Source organism: Diadema setosum, chromosome 2 (assembly GCF_964275005.1).
Source record: "Diadema setosum chromosome 2, eeDiaSeto1, whole genome shotgun sequence".
Lineage (NCBI taxonomy): Eukaryota > Metazoa > Echinodermata > Echinoidea > Diadematoida > Diadematidae > Diadema > Diadema setosum.
This window is the reverse complement of record NC_092686.1, coordinates 31,840,553-31,859,725: the sequence shown is the minus strand read 5'-3', so window position 1 is coordinate 31,859,725 and position 19,173 is coordinate 31,840,553. Positions and strand designations below refer to the sequence as shown.

General features: G+C 38.3%; 1 protein-coding gene across 1 annotated transcript in view; it reads left to right on the top strand.

Annotated features, from left to right (window-relative positions):
- Positions 1–1,243: 1,243 nt before the first annotated feature.
- The window catches only part of LOC140246267 (F-actin-capping protein subunit alpha-2-like), a 31,665-nt gene continuing 13,735 nt past the window's right edge, over positions 1,244–19,173 (top strand). The window contains exons 1-3 of the mRNA XM_072325728.1: positions 1,244–1,466; positions 9,403–9,466; positions 11,919–11,970. Of these exons, the coding sequence (XP_072181829.1) occupies positions 1,431–1,466; positions 9,403–9,466; positions 11,919–11,970 (152 nt within the window). The 5' untranslated portion in view covers positions 1,244–1,430. The remainder of the gene's footprint in view (positions 1,467–9,402; positions 9,467–11,918; positions 11,971–19,173) is intronic.

Sequence of the window (19,173 nt, the reverse complement as noted above, 5' to 3'; positions counted from 1 at the left end):
AGCCGTTTCGTCCTCGGGGACCGGCAGTTTTCTTTCGTTATATCAAAATTTTGTAATACTAATAACCGAACAAACAAACAATAAAAAACAAAGAGAGGATAATGTTGTGGCCTTAACATAATATTTATTTTGTTGTAAGAAACCAGAATTTCGTTATAATATAACCTTGTTCATTTTATAACAGGACTCAGGAGCTTGACTCGAGTGCATGCCATTGCTATTGTATAAATTTAAAGTCTGTTTTCATTGGTTAGTAACGTTTGTAAAAAATACTGTGTTTTAGATCTCACTAGATTAGATGTAGAATCTAGACCCCTTTAATCCATTTTTTTTTTCTCTCTCTCTCTCTTTTTTTTTTCTTTTTTTCTTTTGACTCACCTGATCAATGTTGACAATGAACACGATGAACATGAATGTAGCTAAATCTACAAAACATTCATTGGCCACACACCGGGCTCGCGTAAACGACTGGCCGCGCGCTGATAAGATCCTGGGCGACAACAACATCCACTTCGAATGCTTCCGTAGCGGATTTGATCTAATGTAATTGACGACGTTCACAATAAACTTAACGTTAGTGAATGTTTCCTAGAGGTTTTCTACTCGGTTTAGCACCAACTACGAACTAGCTCCTGTCCTTGATCCTAACGTAACGTTAGCTAGGTGTAGTCAGTCGGAATGCAGAAAGGGAGGCTGAATCTCCTCGTTTGGTTGGCTCCTCACATCAGGTCAGCTCAGGCAGCAAACTACCTCCGTCGAGTCATATTTGGGGGTGAATTGCTTAAATAAAAGAAGAATATCTATCTTCAGATTTCGGCTCTTGCACGCAGCTCACATTTTTGAGATAAATACGTAACATTCCTCCATACTTAGTAATTGAAAATACAGCTCCAACGCATTCAGTGCATTCCATAACAGACTACACTGTCGAGTCTGCATTGTATGTACGGATTCTCGCCTAGCTCACAAGATGCTCGCGCACTGTAATGTGCATGTAACGTTAGAGGTTGTTCGCTCGTGCACCGTCTTTCGTAAACATCGGCCGTGGCGATGTCGCGCGCGGCCGCAAGGGCTACCTGCAAATCTGCACGCAATGTATCCAGCGGAGCCGCCTGACGAGCTGCGGGGGCGATCGTTGAGCGTACGAAATACCAGTAGCACGGACGGACGGCCGGCCTGTCGTAAAATCACCTTTCTTCTTCCGGGTTGTGCAGGTAACAGACGGAGAGGGCGACACACGTCGCTCTCATTTCCCACAATCCACTTCGACAAGAAAGGCGTGTATGTACGAGATAGCTGTGTGTGAGTTGGAAATCAACTGTGAGCAAGCATTCTCGAATCCATCCCAGCGAACGCCCGCTACATTCAGCCAGGCGTAGGCTGCGATCTACGATACGTTCCCGGTAGATTCTACATCTGAGGCGAGCAAGATGTCGGGCTTTGAGCAAATAACCAACGAAGATAAGGTAAGAGAAACTATCTAGAATTCTTTTCTAGGTACCAGAAAGTAAGAGGGATGGGTTGGATCCTAAAAACCGTAATTACAACTGCACAAGTGCAAATGAAATGCTAGAATTCCAATACCAAAATTCACTTCCTGCTTGTGCCTTGGGTTTAGATTGCGGGAGCTGAGCCCAGAAATGATCACATGCCCGCCGTATAATTGCTAAGTGTAGGCCTACAACTATTACGTTAGATCTACAAAACAATGCTATGTGATGATGGTGTCTGTTTGAAACAAAGTATCCAATCACAGGCACAGTCACAGAGTTCTTGCAAGATGCAGGATTATTGTATAGAGGGTTCTAGGGTCTAGATTCTGTGCTATGACTGAGGTGAAGATGTTTTTATACATAGAAAATAGTAGACCCCCTCTGATCAGAGACTGTAACTGTTAGGTTCTATCTGAATAGGGCCTAATTTTACTTGAATCCTACGACACACATAGTTGAGGCCTTACCTGAGTAACACAAAAAATGGTTCAGGGATTGGTGGAGATGAGGATCGAGCTCTTATTACTTTTTGTGAGATACCCGGTGCGGTAGAGTTCTAATAAAATTATACTACTAGAGTAACTGCGTCAGTAAGCGGCCGTGCAGCCGTTCGCGGCAGGTAGGCCTACAACATACACGGTAATATACAGCTAAACACAGCATTGCACTGTTACATGCACACTACGCATATACTAACACACTAGCAATCAACAAAAACCAACCGATAAAATGGGCACGATCTCTGACGAAAGTGAAATTTTCTCACCTAGATGACAACATATCGCATCCAAAATGAAATTTTCGGTACTTCTTAACATAACAGTTAAGAAACAATGGTCCAAGAAACTGGATTTTTTTTTCGTTTTCTCGATGTTCATGGATTTTGAAAACATATCCTCACGTAAAATAGAATTTTCGCGAGCCGATGTGGGCCGCCATTTTTTTCAGAAAGTGGATGTTACCATCGAAAAAAATGAGAAAAACACGAGAAAGACATCAACAACACCGCAAGAAGTGCGATCTTGTTTGCGGCCAATGCATGTGCGCACGCTATTTTCACGTGCTTTCGCAATGGGAATTGGCGCTTACGCAATGTTCGTGAGACATGTGAAGGCGTTCAGCTAAAGATCGCGGAGCACGCGCGTATTGCATCTAGGGATTGTACATCGTGCCGCAAGCAGAAATACTACGTCGCATATCGCCCTTATCGGCGAAAATTGTGCAGGGTTTTGCCATGGTAAATCATGAAAACTGCGTTGGTCAATGGTAAATTTCTTTCATGAAAACAATTGCGTTAATGAATAATCTTGTCTATGATATATGAAATGGTTGAAAATGATTTGCCTGATTTGTTTACAAGTTGGAAAAACTCTTAACAATGCTTAAACTGCCGCAAACGGGATATTTTACTCTATACTAGGCCTAATAGGCCTAGGCCGCCTACTGTACGTACCAAGAAACCACTTAGGGCCTATAAAATTGTAACTTGTTAACTGTTACAGAGCATAGATCTACCATTCTAAGAAAGAGGAATTAAAAGTTTATTGGATGAAAATCGGTTTGGCAATGGCTGAGACATCCAAAAACAAAGTAAAACAAAGCGATCGTAGATTAATAAAAGGTGGGTCCCACCTTGGCATAATCGTGATATAGTCCCCACCGCTGCGTGTCCGTACTAAATACAACCCTACCTAAACCCTATACCCTAACCCTAGGCCGCGTTTGCACGCGCACTGCGGTGGGGCCTATGGTGGGGACTATATCACGATTATACCCCCACCTTTATAGGATGCCTTTGTTTTGGATATCTTGGCCATTTCAAAAACAATTTTCATCAAATAAATGTTGAATTCCTCCATCCAGGAGTCATACATATCTTTTGTAGAGTAAACATGCCATGATTCGGTCACTTAAGGGGCTGTTAGCGATATCGGCCAAATTCTGAACGGTTATGAAGTAATTTTTTGCTTATCTAGAATAAAATATTGTACTTTATTCTTTTCTTATACTAAATTATTCTCATTCTCACAGAATATATTGGGATTTTGCGATTCCTGACAACCTCTTTTTAAGCCATGATTCGGTCGCGCCTGCCTTCGTTCGGTCACGCGCGGTACCATGAATCGGTCTGTAGTTTTCTGTATAGTTTGTAAAAGTACCTATTGGAAAAGTAAGTAACCAAATTCCACAATCTCCTTAGCAAATTACTACTTTAACTAATGCTGATCTAAATTTGTAGGTAATTCTAACTGCTTCTGAAATGGGTAAAGACAACTGATTAGAAACACTCACTTGTCACTTGTCTCGTACTTGTCTTCTCGTGCATGATCGTGTGTAACATGTTGCTAAACTAACGAAGTGATGGCGCATTTGCAATCCAAACGCGCGCTCACAAGTGGTCCGGTCTCTCGCCTGACCGAATCAAGGTCGAGCGCCCTCTTAAGGGCATGGGGTTACCTTTTTTCATATAGCTTCAACCACAGTCGGCCATTTGCAATCTAGCTGCAGTAGAGTGAAGACCAAAATCTTTGCTCTCTCATACATATGGGTAATTCCATGAAGTTGGGGCACAAAGTGTTACATTTTAGCATAACTCAATGCTAATTATGCTATACATGTATTCTTTATAGGCTTTACATTTGTATGGAGACCATACATTTTCCTGGAAATTTTGTGCCATTCAGACTCAATTTTGATGAAGTTATTTTAAAAAAAAGTAACGGTGTCCTGTAGCATCGTGACGTGTCCATGTAGCATCGTGATAGTTAAAATCTGGTCCTAAAAGACAAATTAATGCAATTAGCTTGACCAAAATTTGATATAACATGCATAATTACTAGATTAGTCAGACATTTAAATATCTTAATTCTATTTTCCACAGTTTTACTTTTACAAGAAAATTACACAATGTGTCACTATGCTACACGGTGTCCACCAAATGTAACAAAAAAGGACACCGCGTAGCATCGTGATACATTTTGTAATTTTCTTTTAAAATTAAAACTGTGTACAGGAAATGTGAGATATTTAGCTATCTGACTAATATAGTAAGTATGCATATTGCATCAAATTTTGGTCAAGCTAATTGCCATAATTTGTCTCTTAGGACCAAATGTTAAAATTTCACGATGCTACATGGACACGTCACGATGCTACAGGACACCGTTACATATTGTTTAATAACTTCATCAAAATTGAGTCTGAATGGCACAAAATTTCCAGGAAAATGTGTGGCCTCAATGCAAATGTAAAGCCTACAAACAATAAATGTATAGCATAATTAATATTGAGTTATGCTGAAATGTATTTTTCAAATATCACGATGCTACATGGACACTGCCCCAACTTCATGGAATTACCCATATGCAATTTTACTCAATTTACATAACAACTCACCACACGGTAGGTCTACCAAAGGCTCTAATTCTTAACTTGCCTGTTAAAGGTAGGGAATCCCATTTGCATGCCTTAAATGAAGAGTTGTATAAATACAGTGGTATGTTGAAGAGAGTATCATTTTAGAAACTCCCATAAAGTATTGAAAGTGGAAGGTAACATTTAGTACATTTTTTTTGACCGTTAGATTTTGAATTGAATTGTTTTCGGGGCTCACCGTAAATTCCAGTACATTACTAGGCTACCTTTGCAGACCCATGTACTGCATGTATGTCCATCATGTATATTTTGGGAAGAAAATTCATCAACACTTACAAACATTTCTATATACATTCTTGCCACACACTCTATATGTTATTACATCAGCTCTTGTACTTTTAGATTTGTGTTTATAGATCACAAATACAGAAGAATGCAACAAAAAGGCTTAAGTGTGGCTGACACACAGAACTACTGAGTAGTTGAGTTTTGTGAATTATTCAAATTTTAGATAACTGTTGACTTCCAAATTTCTAAGCAGTGGCCTAAGCAAGTCCCCTGAGGTTCATATTTAATGTTTTGCTGCATTTTGGGAGGTCTGTAAAAGGTATCCCCTACCTTTAAGAAACACCGGAAATGGCCTCTCAAGCGTTGAGAGGATGATTTTGCAGGCAGTTCTGGGGAACAAACATGTATACCCCTCTACCGTGGTAGTAATTGTAGTCAAGGACTTCAACATTCAAATAGCCCACTGAGACTTCTCATGTTTATTCATGAGTTTCTAGTGAGACTCAGATGCAGGCGTGTGACCGAATCATGGGCGTGACCGAACGACGGGTCGTTTACTCTATTTCATAATGACCTTTCTCATTATCTCACCAAAAATGCTAGAAACGTGAAGTTAGAACGCAACCACAACCATTTTATATGATCCCTTTAAACCAAGCAAGAAACAACTTATCTACCTGGTCTACATGTACTTTGTGAGCCAGAGAGGAAGACTAGTGCCCAGCATAGTGGAGTAGAACACCATGTCTGTACTGTATGACTGTTTACGGTATAATTTGAGTGCTAGCTAGCCATTTTCTTTTTTGAGATGTTCTACACGAGAAATAGACTTAGGGTCCTGACTCCTAGTTGCTAGTTGCAGACCTCTAACGCTAAACGTTAGAATGTCTAGAGACCACAACATCTCTCCATCACAGTTCATGTGTTGCTGTTCGCATGTTGACGAACATGGACCTACATTTAGAACTGGAGACAACTGGAGGCACAGTTTCTGTTTACTGTTTCTTGAAAAATTAGAGTTTTTTAAAATGTTGTAAATTGCCACCACATACTTATTACTAACTAGTGTTAGATGTAATTTGCATTTAAAGAGACACATAAAAGGGATGGTTACTATGATATTGGTTGAGATGAGGACTGATCTTTTTTAACTTTTTGCAAAATAGATCTACTAATTGTTACTAAGAAACCACTATTGAAGTGGCTGAGATCCAAAAATATAGTAATAACCCACCTTTTATTAGGAACTTAATTAGTTTGGATTAAAATCTCAGCAATTGCAAAATAAATTTTCGTCAAATAAACTTTGGATCCCTTTTAGAATTACATGTTGTTGTTGGGTTTTTTTAATTTATCTCATAAAAAGTTGGAAACTTGAAACCCCATTCAACCACAACGATACCTAATGTCCCAGTAAGTACCATCCCTTTAAACTCCAAATTACCTGAAATAGGTTGTGTATGTTGGTTACATTATTTTGTTGGATTATTGTTACTTCTCACATCATCTTGCACTATAAATTAGCTTACTAATAGGACAGTGCATCATGTAACATTGCTTTTGAGTTGTGTTATGGAGGCTACAAAGGATGATACTCCAACAACTAGATGACTTATATGTGATACTAAAGAATATTTAACCTAGTGAGAAATTACCATTTTGCAGTCTATAACAAAATCGGTCAATCACTTAAAATTGTACCCTTTTTTGACAATGCTCTTCTGAAACAAATCCAGTAGGAATACATTTCAAGCAGCATCAGAATCTTGGATTTGGACAGTCTGGACCAACTTATGGCTACAATATCTTATTATCAAGAACTTAAGTGATTCTAAAAAAAATAATGTATCTTTTTACATGCTTTGAGGTATCTGACAAGATGCATCAACAAATAATGTATCTTTTTACATGCTTGGAGGTATCTGACAAGATGCATCAACTTTGAATACCCAAATTATTTGATGGTCCATTCTAACCAATCATTCATTTTTCAATTTAACAACAAATGCTCATCATAACATACATTATTCTCTTGATATTAATAATAAGACATTTTGATGGTTGAAACTTGCCATTCTTTCTTTGAAGCATTTCTACATTTAGTGCCAGTGCAGAATGGATTTCTTTCTTAAATTTGAGCAGTAACGTATCAAATACCTATCTATTTGTCTATTTGTATGCATCAGACTTTAATAATTTATATTGATTTCAGTGTAATTCTGGTATACCGTATGATTGTAAAGTTACATTCTGTATGAGGATGTACTTGTAAGAACTAATGTCAAGAAAGGCTGTGATTAAAAATCTTTGTCAGTAAGTTGCAAATACATGAAAGTCAGGTTAGACTTGACATATGGTTGGTACACAAATGTATTTTTGTCCTCTTATGTAAATGGCAGTGTATTTACAGTTTTGAATCAATCTATTTTTTTTTAATGTATGTGCTGTTCAAGCTTGATTTTTCTACAAGTATGTACATGTACTGTACATCATACATTGTATTCACAATCCATCAAACTGTGCTGAAGTATGTAACATGGGCACTTCCTTCAAAAAAAAAAAAAAAAATGTACATATACATACATATATTAAATGTACCCAAGGGTGACCAAATGAAAATGAAGAAACAGCTTTGTTTCACTATGGGAAGTGTTCATTAAGGGTCATATCAAGCTGATATGATAAAAAATTTGGTCCAATTAGGAAAATGTATAGATTTACTATTGAAATATAAAGTCTTTTTCAAAGACATTGGAGGAAATTTAGTATAGTTTGCATATAAATTCTTCTTCTTTAGAATTTTTTTCACTACTATATTAAATAAATGACTTTCAGGTAATAATTTTATGATGTGATAAAGCTGATGACTCATTTGGTACATTTGGTATTGGAAGAAATTGATTCTTTTTTGAAAAATGATCATTTCAGTTTTTTGGGATTTCCACCTCTTTCAAAGTGTTATGTCCATAACGATTTACATCGTAGCCTATGTAAAAGTTTTGTAACACACTGTGTTTTGATAAAAGTTTGTTAAATTCACATGCAAAGCTAAAATGTGATAACACACAACACATCCACACAGTTTGTTTTGTTTTGTTTTGTTTTTTCGAGAACCTGCATGATATTTTTAAAACAGCATTACAGCATTATATTTAAAAGGTTATCGGTTTTGATGCATTATGGCCATTACACATTTGTAGCAATTAAATAAGATTGTGTGGAGTAGTTTTAACTAAATTTAACTTTACTCTCGATGAAACTTTTCTTTGGAACTTTCAACTTATGCTTAAAGTAGTGTAATTAAATGTGCTTAAAGGGGATGGCTAGTAACCGATCAGTGGGAATCAGTGGAAATGCTGGGAGATGATTGTTCCAATCCTTATGGGATTCATTCAAGAGTTCATTGTATATCTATTGTTGTGTGAAAATGATTTGCTTCAGAATGGTCTCATATTCAAGTAATGTGCAGTTTAATGCTTCCAGGTTAGCGTCCCTGGTCAGTGACGGAGCATTAATCTGCACATTACTTGAATATGAGACCGTTCTGAAGCAAATCATTTTCACACAACAATAGATATACAATGAACTCTTGAATGAATCCCATAAGGATTGGAACAATCATCTCCCAGCATTTCCACTGATTCCCACTGATCAGTTACTAGCCTTCCCCTTTAAACTCATACCTTTCAATGAATAAATAGGCATGTGAAAAATATGTCTAAAAAAATGTAATGTCCATAACCATGGTTGGCAAACGTTTATGATGTAACTGCTGTATCTTGTGATAAAATGGAGTGAAACTTGCACAGTTTATGATATAGGCTCATATGTGTGTGAGTCAGTTGTATGAGTTCAGAATGAAAAATGTTAAATGTTATCTTCATGGCCTTTTGAAGTTGCAAATTTTGCCTGAAATGTAATGTCTGTAATGCTAGAACTGCCCACATACAATGCTGAAGTGCATTGAATTGTTAATAATCCTTTGAGCAGATCTGAACTGGTCTAAATGGCTGAAGTTTGAGTTCAAAGGACATTACTTTCCAGCAGACATCGTTATGCCTGTCTCTTCTAAAGAATAAAAAGGAGACAAAAAAGAAGATCACTAAGAAGAGCAGTTGAAAACAAAATAAAATAAAACAAACACAGACCTGAGCATAGAATGTGATTGTTTGGTTTGAAAGAGTGTAGTGCATTTTGTTGATGTTGTTTGTTAACTCTTGACAATATGTATCTCTCTATATTTTAGACAAAAATTGCATCAGACTTCATTCTCCATGCACCTCCTGGAGAGTTCAGTGAAGTTTTCAATGGTGAGTATCATGCATTTCTTTGGTTAATGTTTTGCTAAATTTTAAAATCTTCATTTCCAAAGAAAATACACACAAGTAATCTTGTTTGCTCCATCGTGAATTTCTGTGAAAATGCTATTTGTGAGACTAAGAAGAGCTTATACCCTTCTGGCCTGACCACTCTGATTGTACATAATGCTCCATAACGTACAATGTTTACAGTTTCTTTCACTTAGTACAGATTGTATGGATCTACAACATGTAGGTTAAAAGATGTGTAGACTCATACTTCCTGTGTGTCAGTGAGCAATTGTGCAATGCTTGGTACTCAGCATTGTACCAAGAGAGTACATCATAGATATTAATTTCAAGTGATCAGATGTTATTCTAACTTAACCATTCCATACTGAATTCTAAAATGCCTATAAACTTAATACGCCGACCTCCAGGTTCCCGCATGGAATGGGAATAATGTCTAGGTAGCATGTTATACCTAAATTTATTCTTGTTTTTGCTGTTTTATTATTTCATTCAAAGCTTGTTTATACTTGTGCGCACCAAAGAAACAGGGATGTCTGCAATAGGCATCTTCCTGATTCAAATTCTTGACATGCACCTTTTAGATTCCCCACCATCTTGCCCCCCACCCATTTACTAACTGCTAACTTTAATAAATGCTTTTACAATTAAAAGCAGTTATTCAACAATTTACATGTAATCATCATAAAGGCCTCATGTATGATTGTTTGATTACCTCTGCATCATCATGATCTGTTTTGATGCATTGTGTTTAATTGTATTAAGTACTTGATTCATTGCTCTTAATGTTTTCTGTTTCATGTTAGAGCTTTGAAAAGAAGCAAGTCGGGGGGGGGGGGGGGGGGGGGGGGGGTTGCGTCGACCATCAGCAACTGGTTGTGAGATTGAGAAGGGGAAGCTTTTCTGAATATATGTCAATTTTCGATGAAAGAATACTAGGTCATGATCTTTAATAGTACATGTAATTGTGGTATCCAATACTGAAATCCTGGTGTTAGTTGTGATACTCTTTGAAAGACAATTGGTCATGACAGATTGTGTTTCTATCCGTGCAATTAATTAGAGTGTGCTATCTAGGATCATGAATGCAATATGTGATCCAAGTCATTGTTACAGTGTACGTGTGAATACAGTGTTACTGCTGGTTTAGATACATTTGTAAGCCTCATTCAGAGTATGAAAAATTTGATGACATGATGATAATAGTCATAATAATGACTGTAATGACCATGATAATTATTTGATGAAAATAATTGTCTAGAAAATAGGTCTTCTTCATCGCCATGACAGCAAGGTGAATTTTCTTACAAAATAAAATGTTTAATGTATTGGGGGAATGATTTTTCTGTATCGCATGCAATTAGCAATTTGCTGTGCATTTTGGTATTCATGACTGCTATACAAATTGACATTTGATTGTGTATATTGCAATTTCAATTTCATTGCATAGACTTTATACACCATTAAGTTCAAAGTGTATGTCCATAGACTAAAATTGCTATTCAATTTCAAGAAGGGAAATTATTCACTGCTACAGGTATGCTTTAAATTGAAGATTTAGCATTGTTGAAGATAGTCACTCATGTCTGTTCCATAGCAGTTGTAGGCTTGAATGGCAAAGAGAGCATCTTGCTGTCTGGTCAAAAGACTGTATCAGTGAATGACTCACCAATGAGAAATTGTGTCCACCGCTGAGATGTTCTCACTCCAGTGCCCAGTGCTGCAGTCTGGGATTGTGTGAAGACAGATCTGTTTTGACCGACTCTATACAAATCTTTCTTTGGTTCCATTTTGTGGCTCGAAACCTCAGCCCAGTTGTTTCTCTCTCTCTTCTGTACAGAGCCGTGACACATATTTGTCCAGTCCAGTGACTAGACTACCAGAACAGGTTGTTATTGTATATGCCAAATATTTTGCGAGGTTTTTATTTTTGCGAATTTCGCGGGTCAGGTGCTATGCGCGAAAATTAAAGACACATGAAAATAATGATTCTGATCCCGATATGAATGTGACGCACACATTCTATATATACAAATAAAATTAAGACACATGAAAATAATGATTCTGATCCCGATATGAATGTGACGCACACATTCTATATACAAATAAAATTAAAGACACATGAAAATAATGATTCTGATCCCGATATGAATGTGACGCACACATTCTATTTTCTCCATTCAGTACAGTACTCCATGTTCGCGAATTCAATCACTCGCGAAATTGTTGGGAAGTGCCAAATTTGCAAAAATTTAGACTCGCTAAATATATGGCGTATATAGTACGCTTTATGCTGATATGAGGTGATGTAGCCAATCCTATCAGATATGCTTGAGGAAGTGACATTTTATGACTCTTTTGTTTGTGTTGAATAAATAATATTTACAATTTGTGTTCATTCAGTGACAGTATTCATTCTCTTCTCATTTTGCAGATGTCAGAATTCTCATTAACGACGACAATCTTCTAAAAGAAGGAGCAGGAGCGTAAGTAGTCCACGCGTTGTCATCCTCTTTGAAGTGACAAGTGATACTTGATCACATAGGAACATAAAAATGTGCTAGCATGCCTGTCCGTCTGTCTGTCATTTTGTTATTCTTTAGAATATGGGTGTGTTTTCTTTTGGTTTCATTCTGTTGCCATGAAATTGTTTAATTGTCATTAGCCGTACTTCAATCGCCACTTTTAGCTTGGTATATATGAATTTATATTGCATAATTTCTGTCCGTACTTTTCATGCTCACTGGCGTGCATACACACACATTAACACACCCATGTACAAACATACTGTTACATACTTATATTTCTGACACACCCACACATATACGGTGCTTGCACATGTGATTCATAAGAGAAATTTGAGTCCGTCATGTCAGACAGATTCAGCATTCATCATCCGCGTATCGTAATCATCAGGGCATTGCAGTCACAGCAGGGGTCCCTTGCCTTCTCTGTTGTGATGGGACAGATTATTAACCTATCACTAGCGCGAATCGCGTGTGCCTTGCGTTAATTGCTGTTTAGGTTTACCGAAAGTCCTGGAGGTAATGGTTACCATATATTCCAGTGTATAAGCCATACCTATAAGCCACACCCCCTCCCTTCTTTTTTTAGGTCCCCAATGTTTAAAAGAGAAAGCTTAAGTCAGAGGTTGTTATTTGTATGAAAGTCCATAAATGCAAGTTTTCTGAATCCTTCAGTTGTTTTCTTTATCAAAGGCTTACCATATTTGCAGATAATTACTAGTATAAATTATGGTTGCTTGCTACTTTTCTACCAGCACATGTGCCTAGTTATATGGGGTTGCAGTGCCATTGACACAGAGGCTGTGATATAGCGGTCACTGGCGCACATTTGCTTGAAATGCTTCGTGCTATATAGAGCAAGTGACGCTGAAATAAGAATATTCAAATAGCAAGGCTGCACATTGGCACTGGTCTGACAGTCCAGGACCAGTTAAAATCACTGTCGGACCAGGAACTTTTTTAGGAATGGACCAGTATCAAATGGAAAAAATGGGTACCTGGTGATCTGACAGACGGGTCGGACCAGTAGAAAAAAAAAATGGGTTAGTGTGCCGCCCTGCAAATAGATTATTTTTATTCGTTTAAATGCTAGAATTGTATAGGGTACAGCTGTAAGTGCAACAGGAATATTGGATAATTACATGGAATGCTCAGGTCTTAGACCAATTTTCCTTATACCCGTCTATTGTAAGCCACACCCCCTTCTCCTGCATGTAATCCAGTGGAAAAGGTGCAGCTTATACACTGGTAGCAAATGCGGTAATTGTAACACTTTTTAAAAAAAAAGTGAAGGTTAAAGCATCCATGAAGAGTGCAAGATGGAAAACTTTACATGACTAGGTATTGTAGCTTTTATGTTTTGTGGGGGAATGTTAGATGCTTATGGACTCAGGAGAATAATGGGGGCATGACTGCTTGACTCTGGAGTCAGAATGCAAGTGTTCTTTATTCACTGTTCTCCAGTATAACAATCCAACACATTTACATTTGATACATCACTGTACATCATGTTTACAAAACATGTCCTGGTGACTTTCTGGTGTTGTTTACGTTTTATGGCTGATATCGTGAGATTATGTGAAGATAAATGACAGGGGGAGCGGAAAGGAAGTGGGAACAGAAAGTGGCTGTCAGCGTATCAGAAGATCTTGATGAGAGAAAGAAACCAGAGAACGATAAGAACTTGACTATGGAAGGGTGGCGGTGAGATGGATGACTATGGAATGAATGAGACATGCTGTTCACTGCTACACCATATAGACATAATACTTCTCATACAGACACAAAACCCTTCCCTTCTTGGTAAAGAAACACATCGCTTATGTTGTCTGAAAATGAAATGATAGCCAAGAGTTTAGGAAGAGCAATAGACATAGAAATATACGGAATACAGTCACGAGTGATTTTCAAGCAAAACATGGTCATGATAAACTGAAACAAATTATGCTTTGCATGTCAAACTTCAGTGGAATATGAATCCATGCACTGTGTTACATATACTTGTATGTAAGGATATCTAACATCATCAACTTGTGAAGATATAATACATCAAAATATACTTTATGAGCTTTATGTACTCTGCATGCTTAAATTTGGTATACCAACAAAGTTGTATCGCAAACTTGGCGCTAGTGCTTTCATATACATCGTATCGTAACCATAGAAACAGAAGATAAGAGTACAGAGTGTAAAATGGAAGATAGGAGGCAAATTTGAGAGTACGAAGACTGCATTTCTTGTCTGCTAGTAAACGTGAATATATATTTTTTTTTAGCATACTTGTGAACATTTCCGATAATATGACAATGCTCGAATGAAATGTCATACGAACAATGAAATGTGAATTTTATTACAAGTATATAAACAGGATCATAATTAGCGAGTTTTGTCATTTATAACTTGGTCTGTGAATACACATCTTAGAAAGGATCACACATTTCGATCAAGCACATCAATGATTAGACATTAGATTTCTTTACAAAGTCTGTCTTGGAATCCCCTTTCTTTTTCCCTTTTTTTTGATTTTCCTTTTTTTTTTTGATAAACATTTCGCCAATCACTTTGTTCTCACACAGTCCTACGTAAAGGTCATCAGCATCATCTATTTACAGTGTATTTATAGTTCTTGTGGCACTGGTAATTCTCCACTGAGTGTTCTTCACTTCTATCAGTCCACTTTTTCTATGTGTCCAAGTTGTTGTTGTTTTTTTTTCTTCAAGCCCAACTGGATCTTACACAAAAGTTAACTTACAGTTTTCACATTCTCGCTCGCAGTCAGGGGCACTCCATGTTCATGTATTCCATAGGTTAACTAGTTTGCATCTTCCTGGTAGTCACTGATGTCACAGAGTCACTGATGTCACAGTCACGGTCGTCGCTCTGATGCACAATTGTATGGATATAGTTGTCACTCCAATGTGGTCGTTACTCCAATGTAGTCGTCATTCCGATGTAGTCATCACTTCGATGTGGTCGTTACTCCATTGTAGTCATCACTCCGATGTAGTTGCCACTCCAGTCTGGTTGTTATTCCGATGTATATAAATGGTGATTTCTTGTAGTCATCAGTCCGATCTGATTTTCTTTGAAATCTGGCCATGCTGCATGTATTGGATGCTCGGGCCGTGGATGAAAATCTAAGTCCACTCTTGTTATCTCGGTTTCCCCTTTCGTTGCAGTCTGGTGTCGTGATTTTCTTTGAAGTCTGTCCATGCTGCATGTATCAGATGCTCGGGACGTGGATGAAAATCTAAGTCCACCCTGCGATGCTCGATCGCGTTTTCTCTTGTTTAAGTACTGGTCAGGCCATGCTGCATGGTTCCGATGCTCGGGCCGTGGACGACTGGTCCACTCAGCGATGCTCGATCACGGTTGCCAGTGAAGTGCTGGTCAGGCCATGCTGCATTACTCTCGATGCTCGGGCCGTGGACGACTGGTCCACTCGGCGATGCTCGATCGCGGTTGTCAGTAAAGTCTCTTGCATGTCGAAATCGTTCTCTCAGAATGTTACTGGTCAAGAAGTCCTCGGGCAGTGTCAAGCGCTTATTCATCATGGTCATTTTCTTGTGATCATCGTCGGCACATCGGTTTCTTCTCTGTAGGCCCGCATGCAGTCATTTTTTTTTCACAGTCTGTTAGAGGGTTGCGGTGCAAGGGCCATGGGCACTATTTGTCTCAGCTGTAGCTCGGAGTTACTTATTGTCCTTGTCGATCTCCTCCTCCCTTTCCTCCATGATTGAGGCAGCTGTTGTACATGCAGCAATTCTACATGCTCGTCGCCATTTTTATGTTTTGTGGGGGAGGAAGAAGACTCTTAGACTCAGTGGGAGAATGATGGAGGGATGACTGCTTGGCTCTGGAGTCAGAATGCAAGTGTTCTTTATTCACTGTTCTCCAGTATAACAATCCAACACATTTACATATTTGATACATCACTGTACATCATGTTTACAAAACATGTCTTGGTGACTTTCCGGTGTTGTTTATGTTTACATCGCTGATATCGTGAGATGAGGTGAAAATAAATGACAGGGGGAACGGAAAGGAAGCGGGAACAGGAAGTGGCTGTCAGCGTATCAGAAGATCTTGATGAGAGAAAGAAACCAGAGAACGATAAGAACTTGACTATGGAAGGGTGGCAGTGAGATGGATGACTATGGAATGAATGAGACATGCTGTTCACTGCTACACCATACAGACATAATACTTCTCGTACAGACACAATAGTAGCATTTCATGTCTACTCATTAATTTTGTTGGGTACTTTTGAGAGTTTTAAATTCTAAATTTTTCTCTCATTTTTGGACTAAAAAAATACATGAAAATAACCCCACACCCCGTGCTGAATATTCAGTATCCACAGTAAGATATGGTATTACATTGTGTATCACTTATATGGAATGCAGCAGAAGAAAATTAGTCTGTGGAATTCCTAAATCTGAAGTCATGTTAGATCTAGAGAGATGATCCCCCTCCACTGGAGATGTTAGAGGGGAAAGTAGCAAAGGATTTAGAATGCAAAGACACTGTTAAGCATTGATGTCCAGTGGCTTAATTTGAGAAATTGATAAACTTTGCAGACTGAGCTATATGATGATGTTCAAATGCATAAAACATGACTCCATTATTTTAAAAAAAATTTAAAAAAAGCAAATTTTAGAATTAGACTGTTACGAGCAGTAGATCTGAGAGCAGTCATCACCATGCTAATGAACTGTTTCTATGTGGTTCATTCTAAAATTATCATCGGAGGTATTGTGCATAGTTTGTGGTAAATTGAGTCACTCACAGATTTCCATATAAATTGCATTTTAAGTGTATGAAGCATTTGAAGCATTTTCCACATTATCCGTTTCTTGGTAACTTCATATTTATGCAGTATCCAAAGACTTGTTGCTAGTAAGGTGCATTGTTGCACACAGTGCCTTTAAAAAGTTGCATTTAGAAGTCTACTGACTTTCTTGTCATCTCTCATAGTGGATATTCTTCTTCCTTGTTGAATCCGTCATCACTTTTTGTTGCTTTTGAGGGAAATTTACCAGGATTGATTTTCTTGGCTCTGGAGAGCAGGACACACAATAAAAAGATTGCTAAAAATTGACTGTGCACACCAGAGAGAGAGAGAGGAAAAAAAAAAAAGGTTATCATGCAAGGCTTGAGAGTCGCTGAAGCGTAACTGGCTTTATCACACCTAACAGGATGTATTATAGCTCCTCTGCTCTGATACATGGATTGAGGTGTATGCAAATGAAAAGGTCTTTCTTCCTTTAAAACAACAACAACAAAAGGTCAAAGCCTGTGGGTATTTACATGTACATACAAATGTACATGTAAAACCACTGCACCATATGCTGCAATTCTTTTCCTGTTTCTTTGCATGGTCTGACATAAGAGATCATCTGAGACGTATTAGTGAAAGTAAAGAGGAAGCAACCAACATTGGCATAATTGACCAATTACAAGAAAAAGAAAAAAAGAAAGAATTGTAGCAATCTTCATGTGTACTGAAAATGTCACATTTTAGAAGACTATCTTCCTCACAATATGCTGCACCACCTCTAGCCTCTGTACCTTTTCATGAGCTCATAGACCCGAATTCACGAAGGTGGTAGAATTTAAATTATGGTTTAAACCATGGTTTATGCAAATTTCTTCTGCATAAGTACGATTGACAGATTTCGTACGCCAACAGACTTCCAGTAGAAAACACGCATTAATACACGCATGTCTATGGTACGCCTATTTCATGTTTATTTTAGACCATGGTCTAAATTTGTACCATGGTCTTTAAAGTTTAAACCAACCTTTTGAATTTGAGCCATTGAGTCCAAAGTCATAAGGGAAGGCCATGTGGAGTTGTTGACTGTTGGGCAGTTCTTCAATCCATTTCTGATGTGTTTCAATGTGAGGCAGGTGTGTCTATGAAAAGCGCAATGTGTGTGTCTTTGTGTGTGTCTGTCCATTGAAGGCATTTACTGTACGCAATTACATACATACACACTCCGTACAACTACATACACACACAGACATCTACACTACACGCTTGTATTGAAGTGGTGGTTGCAAAAAAGAAAGACGCAAAAAAATGGTATTCTGTCGTAGGACCCAGCTCCCTTACATGCATTAGTCACTGCAATTAGTACAGTTCAGAGAGGAAGCATTTTATTCACATTATCATGATAGGTTCCAAGAATATGTGTTACTACAAGCGGCAGTTAGCCTTGATATCAACTCTTGGGTCATGGAAAATGCTTAGGTTTTTAATTCATGGTGAGCAATGCCTTGCTGGTGCGCGGAGATGTGCCGGCCATCGACATGCTCAATCGAATGCTTGGAATTCCCCTTGAAAACGAGGACAACAAACCCTGTCAGTGGCTCAAGGTGTAACCTTCACAGAGAATACATCAGCCGATACATCTTCGGGGCTGAAGTTTGATTGGTACTGTGTTCTCGCCCTCGCTTGTCACGCTTACTACGAGGGGGCATGCAGAGGGCGTCTGCTGGAAGAGCTAGGAGTCTGGGTAATTGATAAAACAACTCCAGTAATCGCTTGTCCGATGCCCGCACCCAATGCCCTTTTTAGTTTGAACGGTTACAATGCAGAGATGTGCCTAATCGCTCTTGCAGTGAACGAAAATGTGTCGCCAGTATGTGATCACACTTGAACATCTGGGTGCCTCGTGAATGTCTGTGCACTGCTCACATCATGGCAAGTCAGTGGACTGTATGCAGGAGAGAGAAGGAATAGCATGTGTGATGTGTGTGTGCAATGGCGAATTCAGAGGGGGGTGCACTGGACGCACGCCCCATCTTCATTTTTTTGTGGAAACAAAAGAAATAAAAAGAAAAAAATGAGGGGGGGGGGGGGCACGTGCGCCCTCCTTAATTTTGTAAAGGCGCCTCCTCTTTACGGAATTCCTGGATCTGCCATGGTGTGCACATGTGTTTATGTACATGCATTTGTGTTATCCCCAATCTCTTGGCAAATATGTCACCCACTCTCAAACGCAGTATTTTTCATTTTGTTTTTCTCTGTGATATTGGCGAAATAAACAACTCTAAGAAATAGTGCTTTCCCATAACACAAATGAGGCATCTATCATCATTTACTGATGTGCAAACTCACTATTTAAAGTTTTTCCTGGAAAAGGGATGATTTGAATA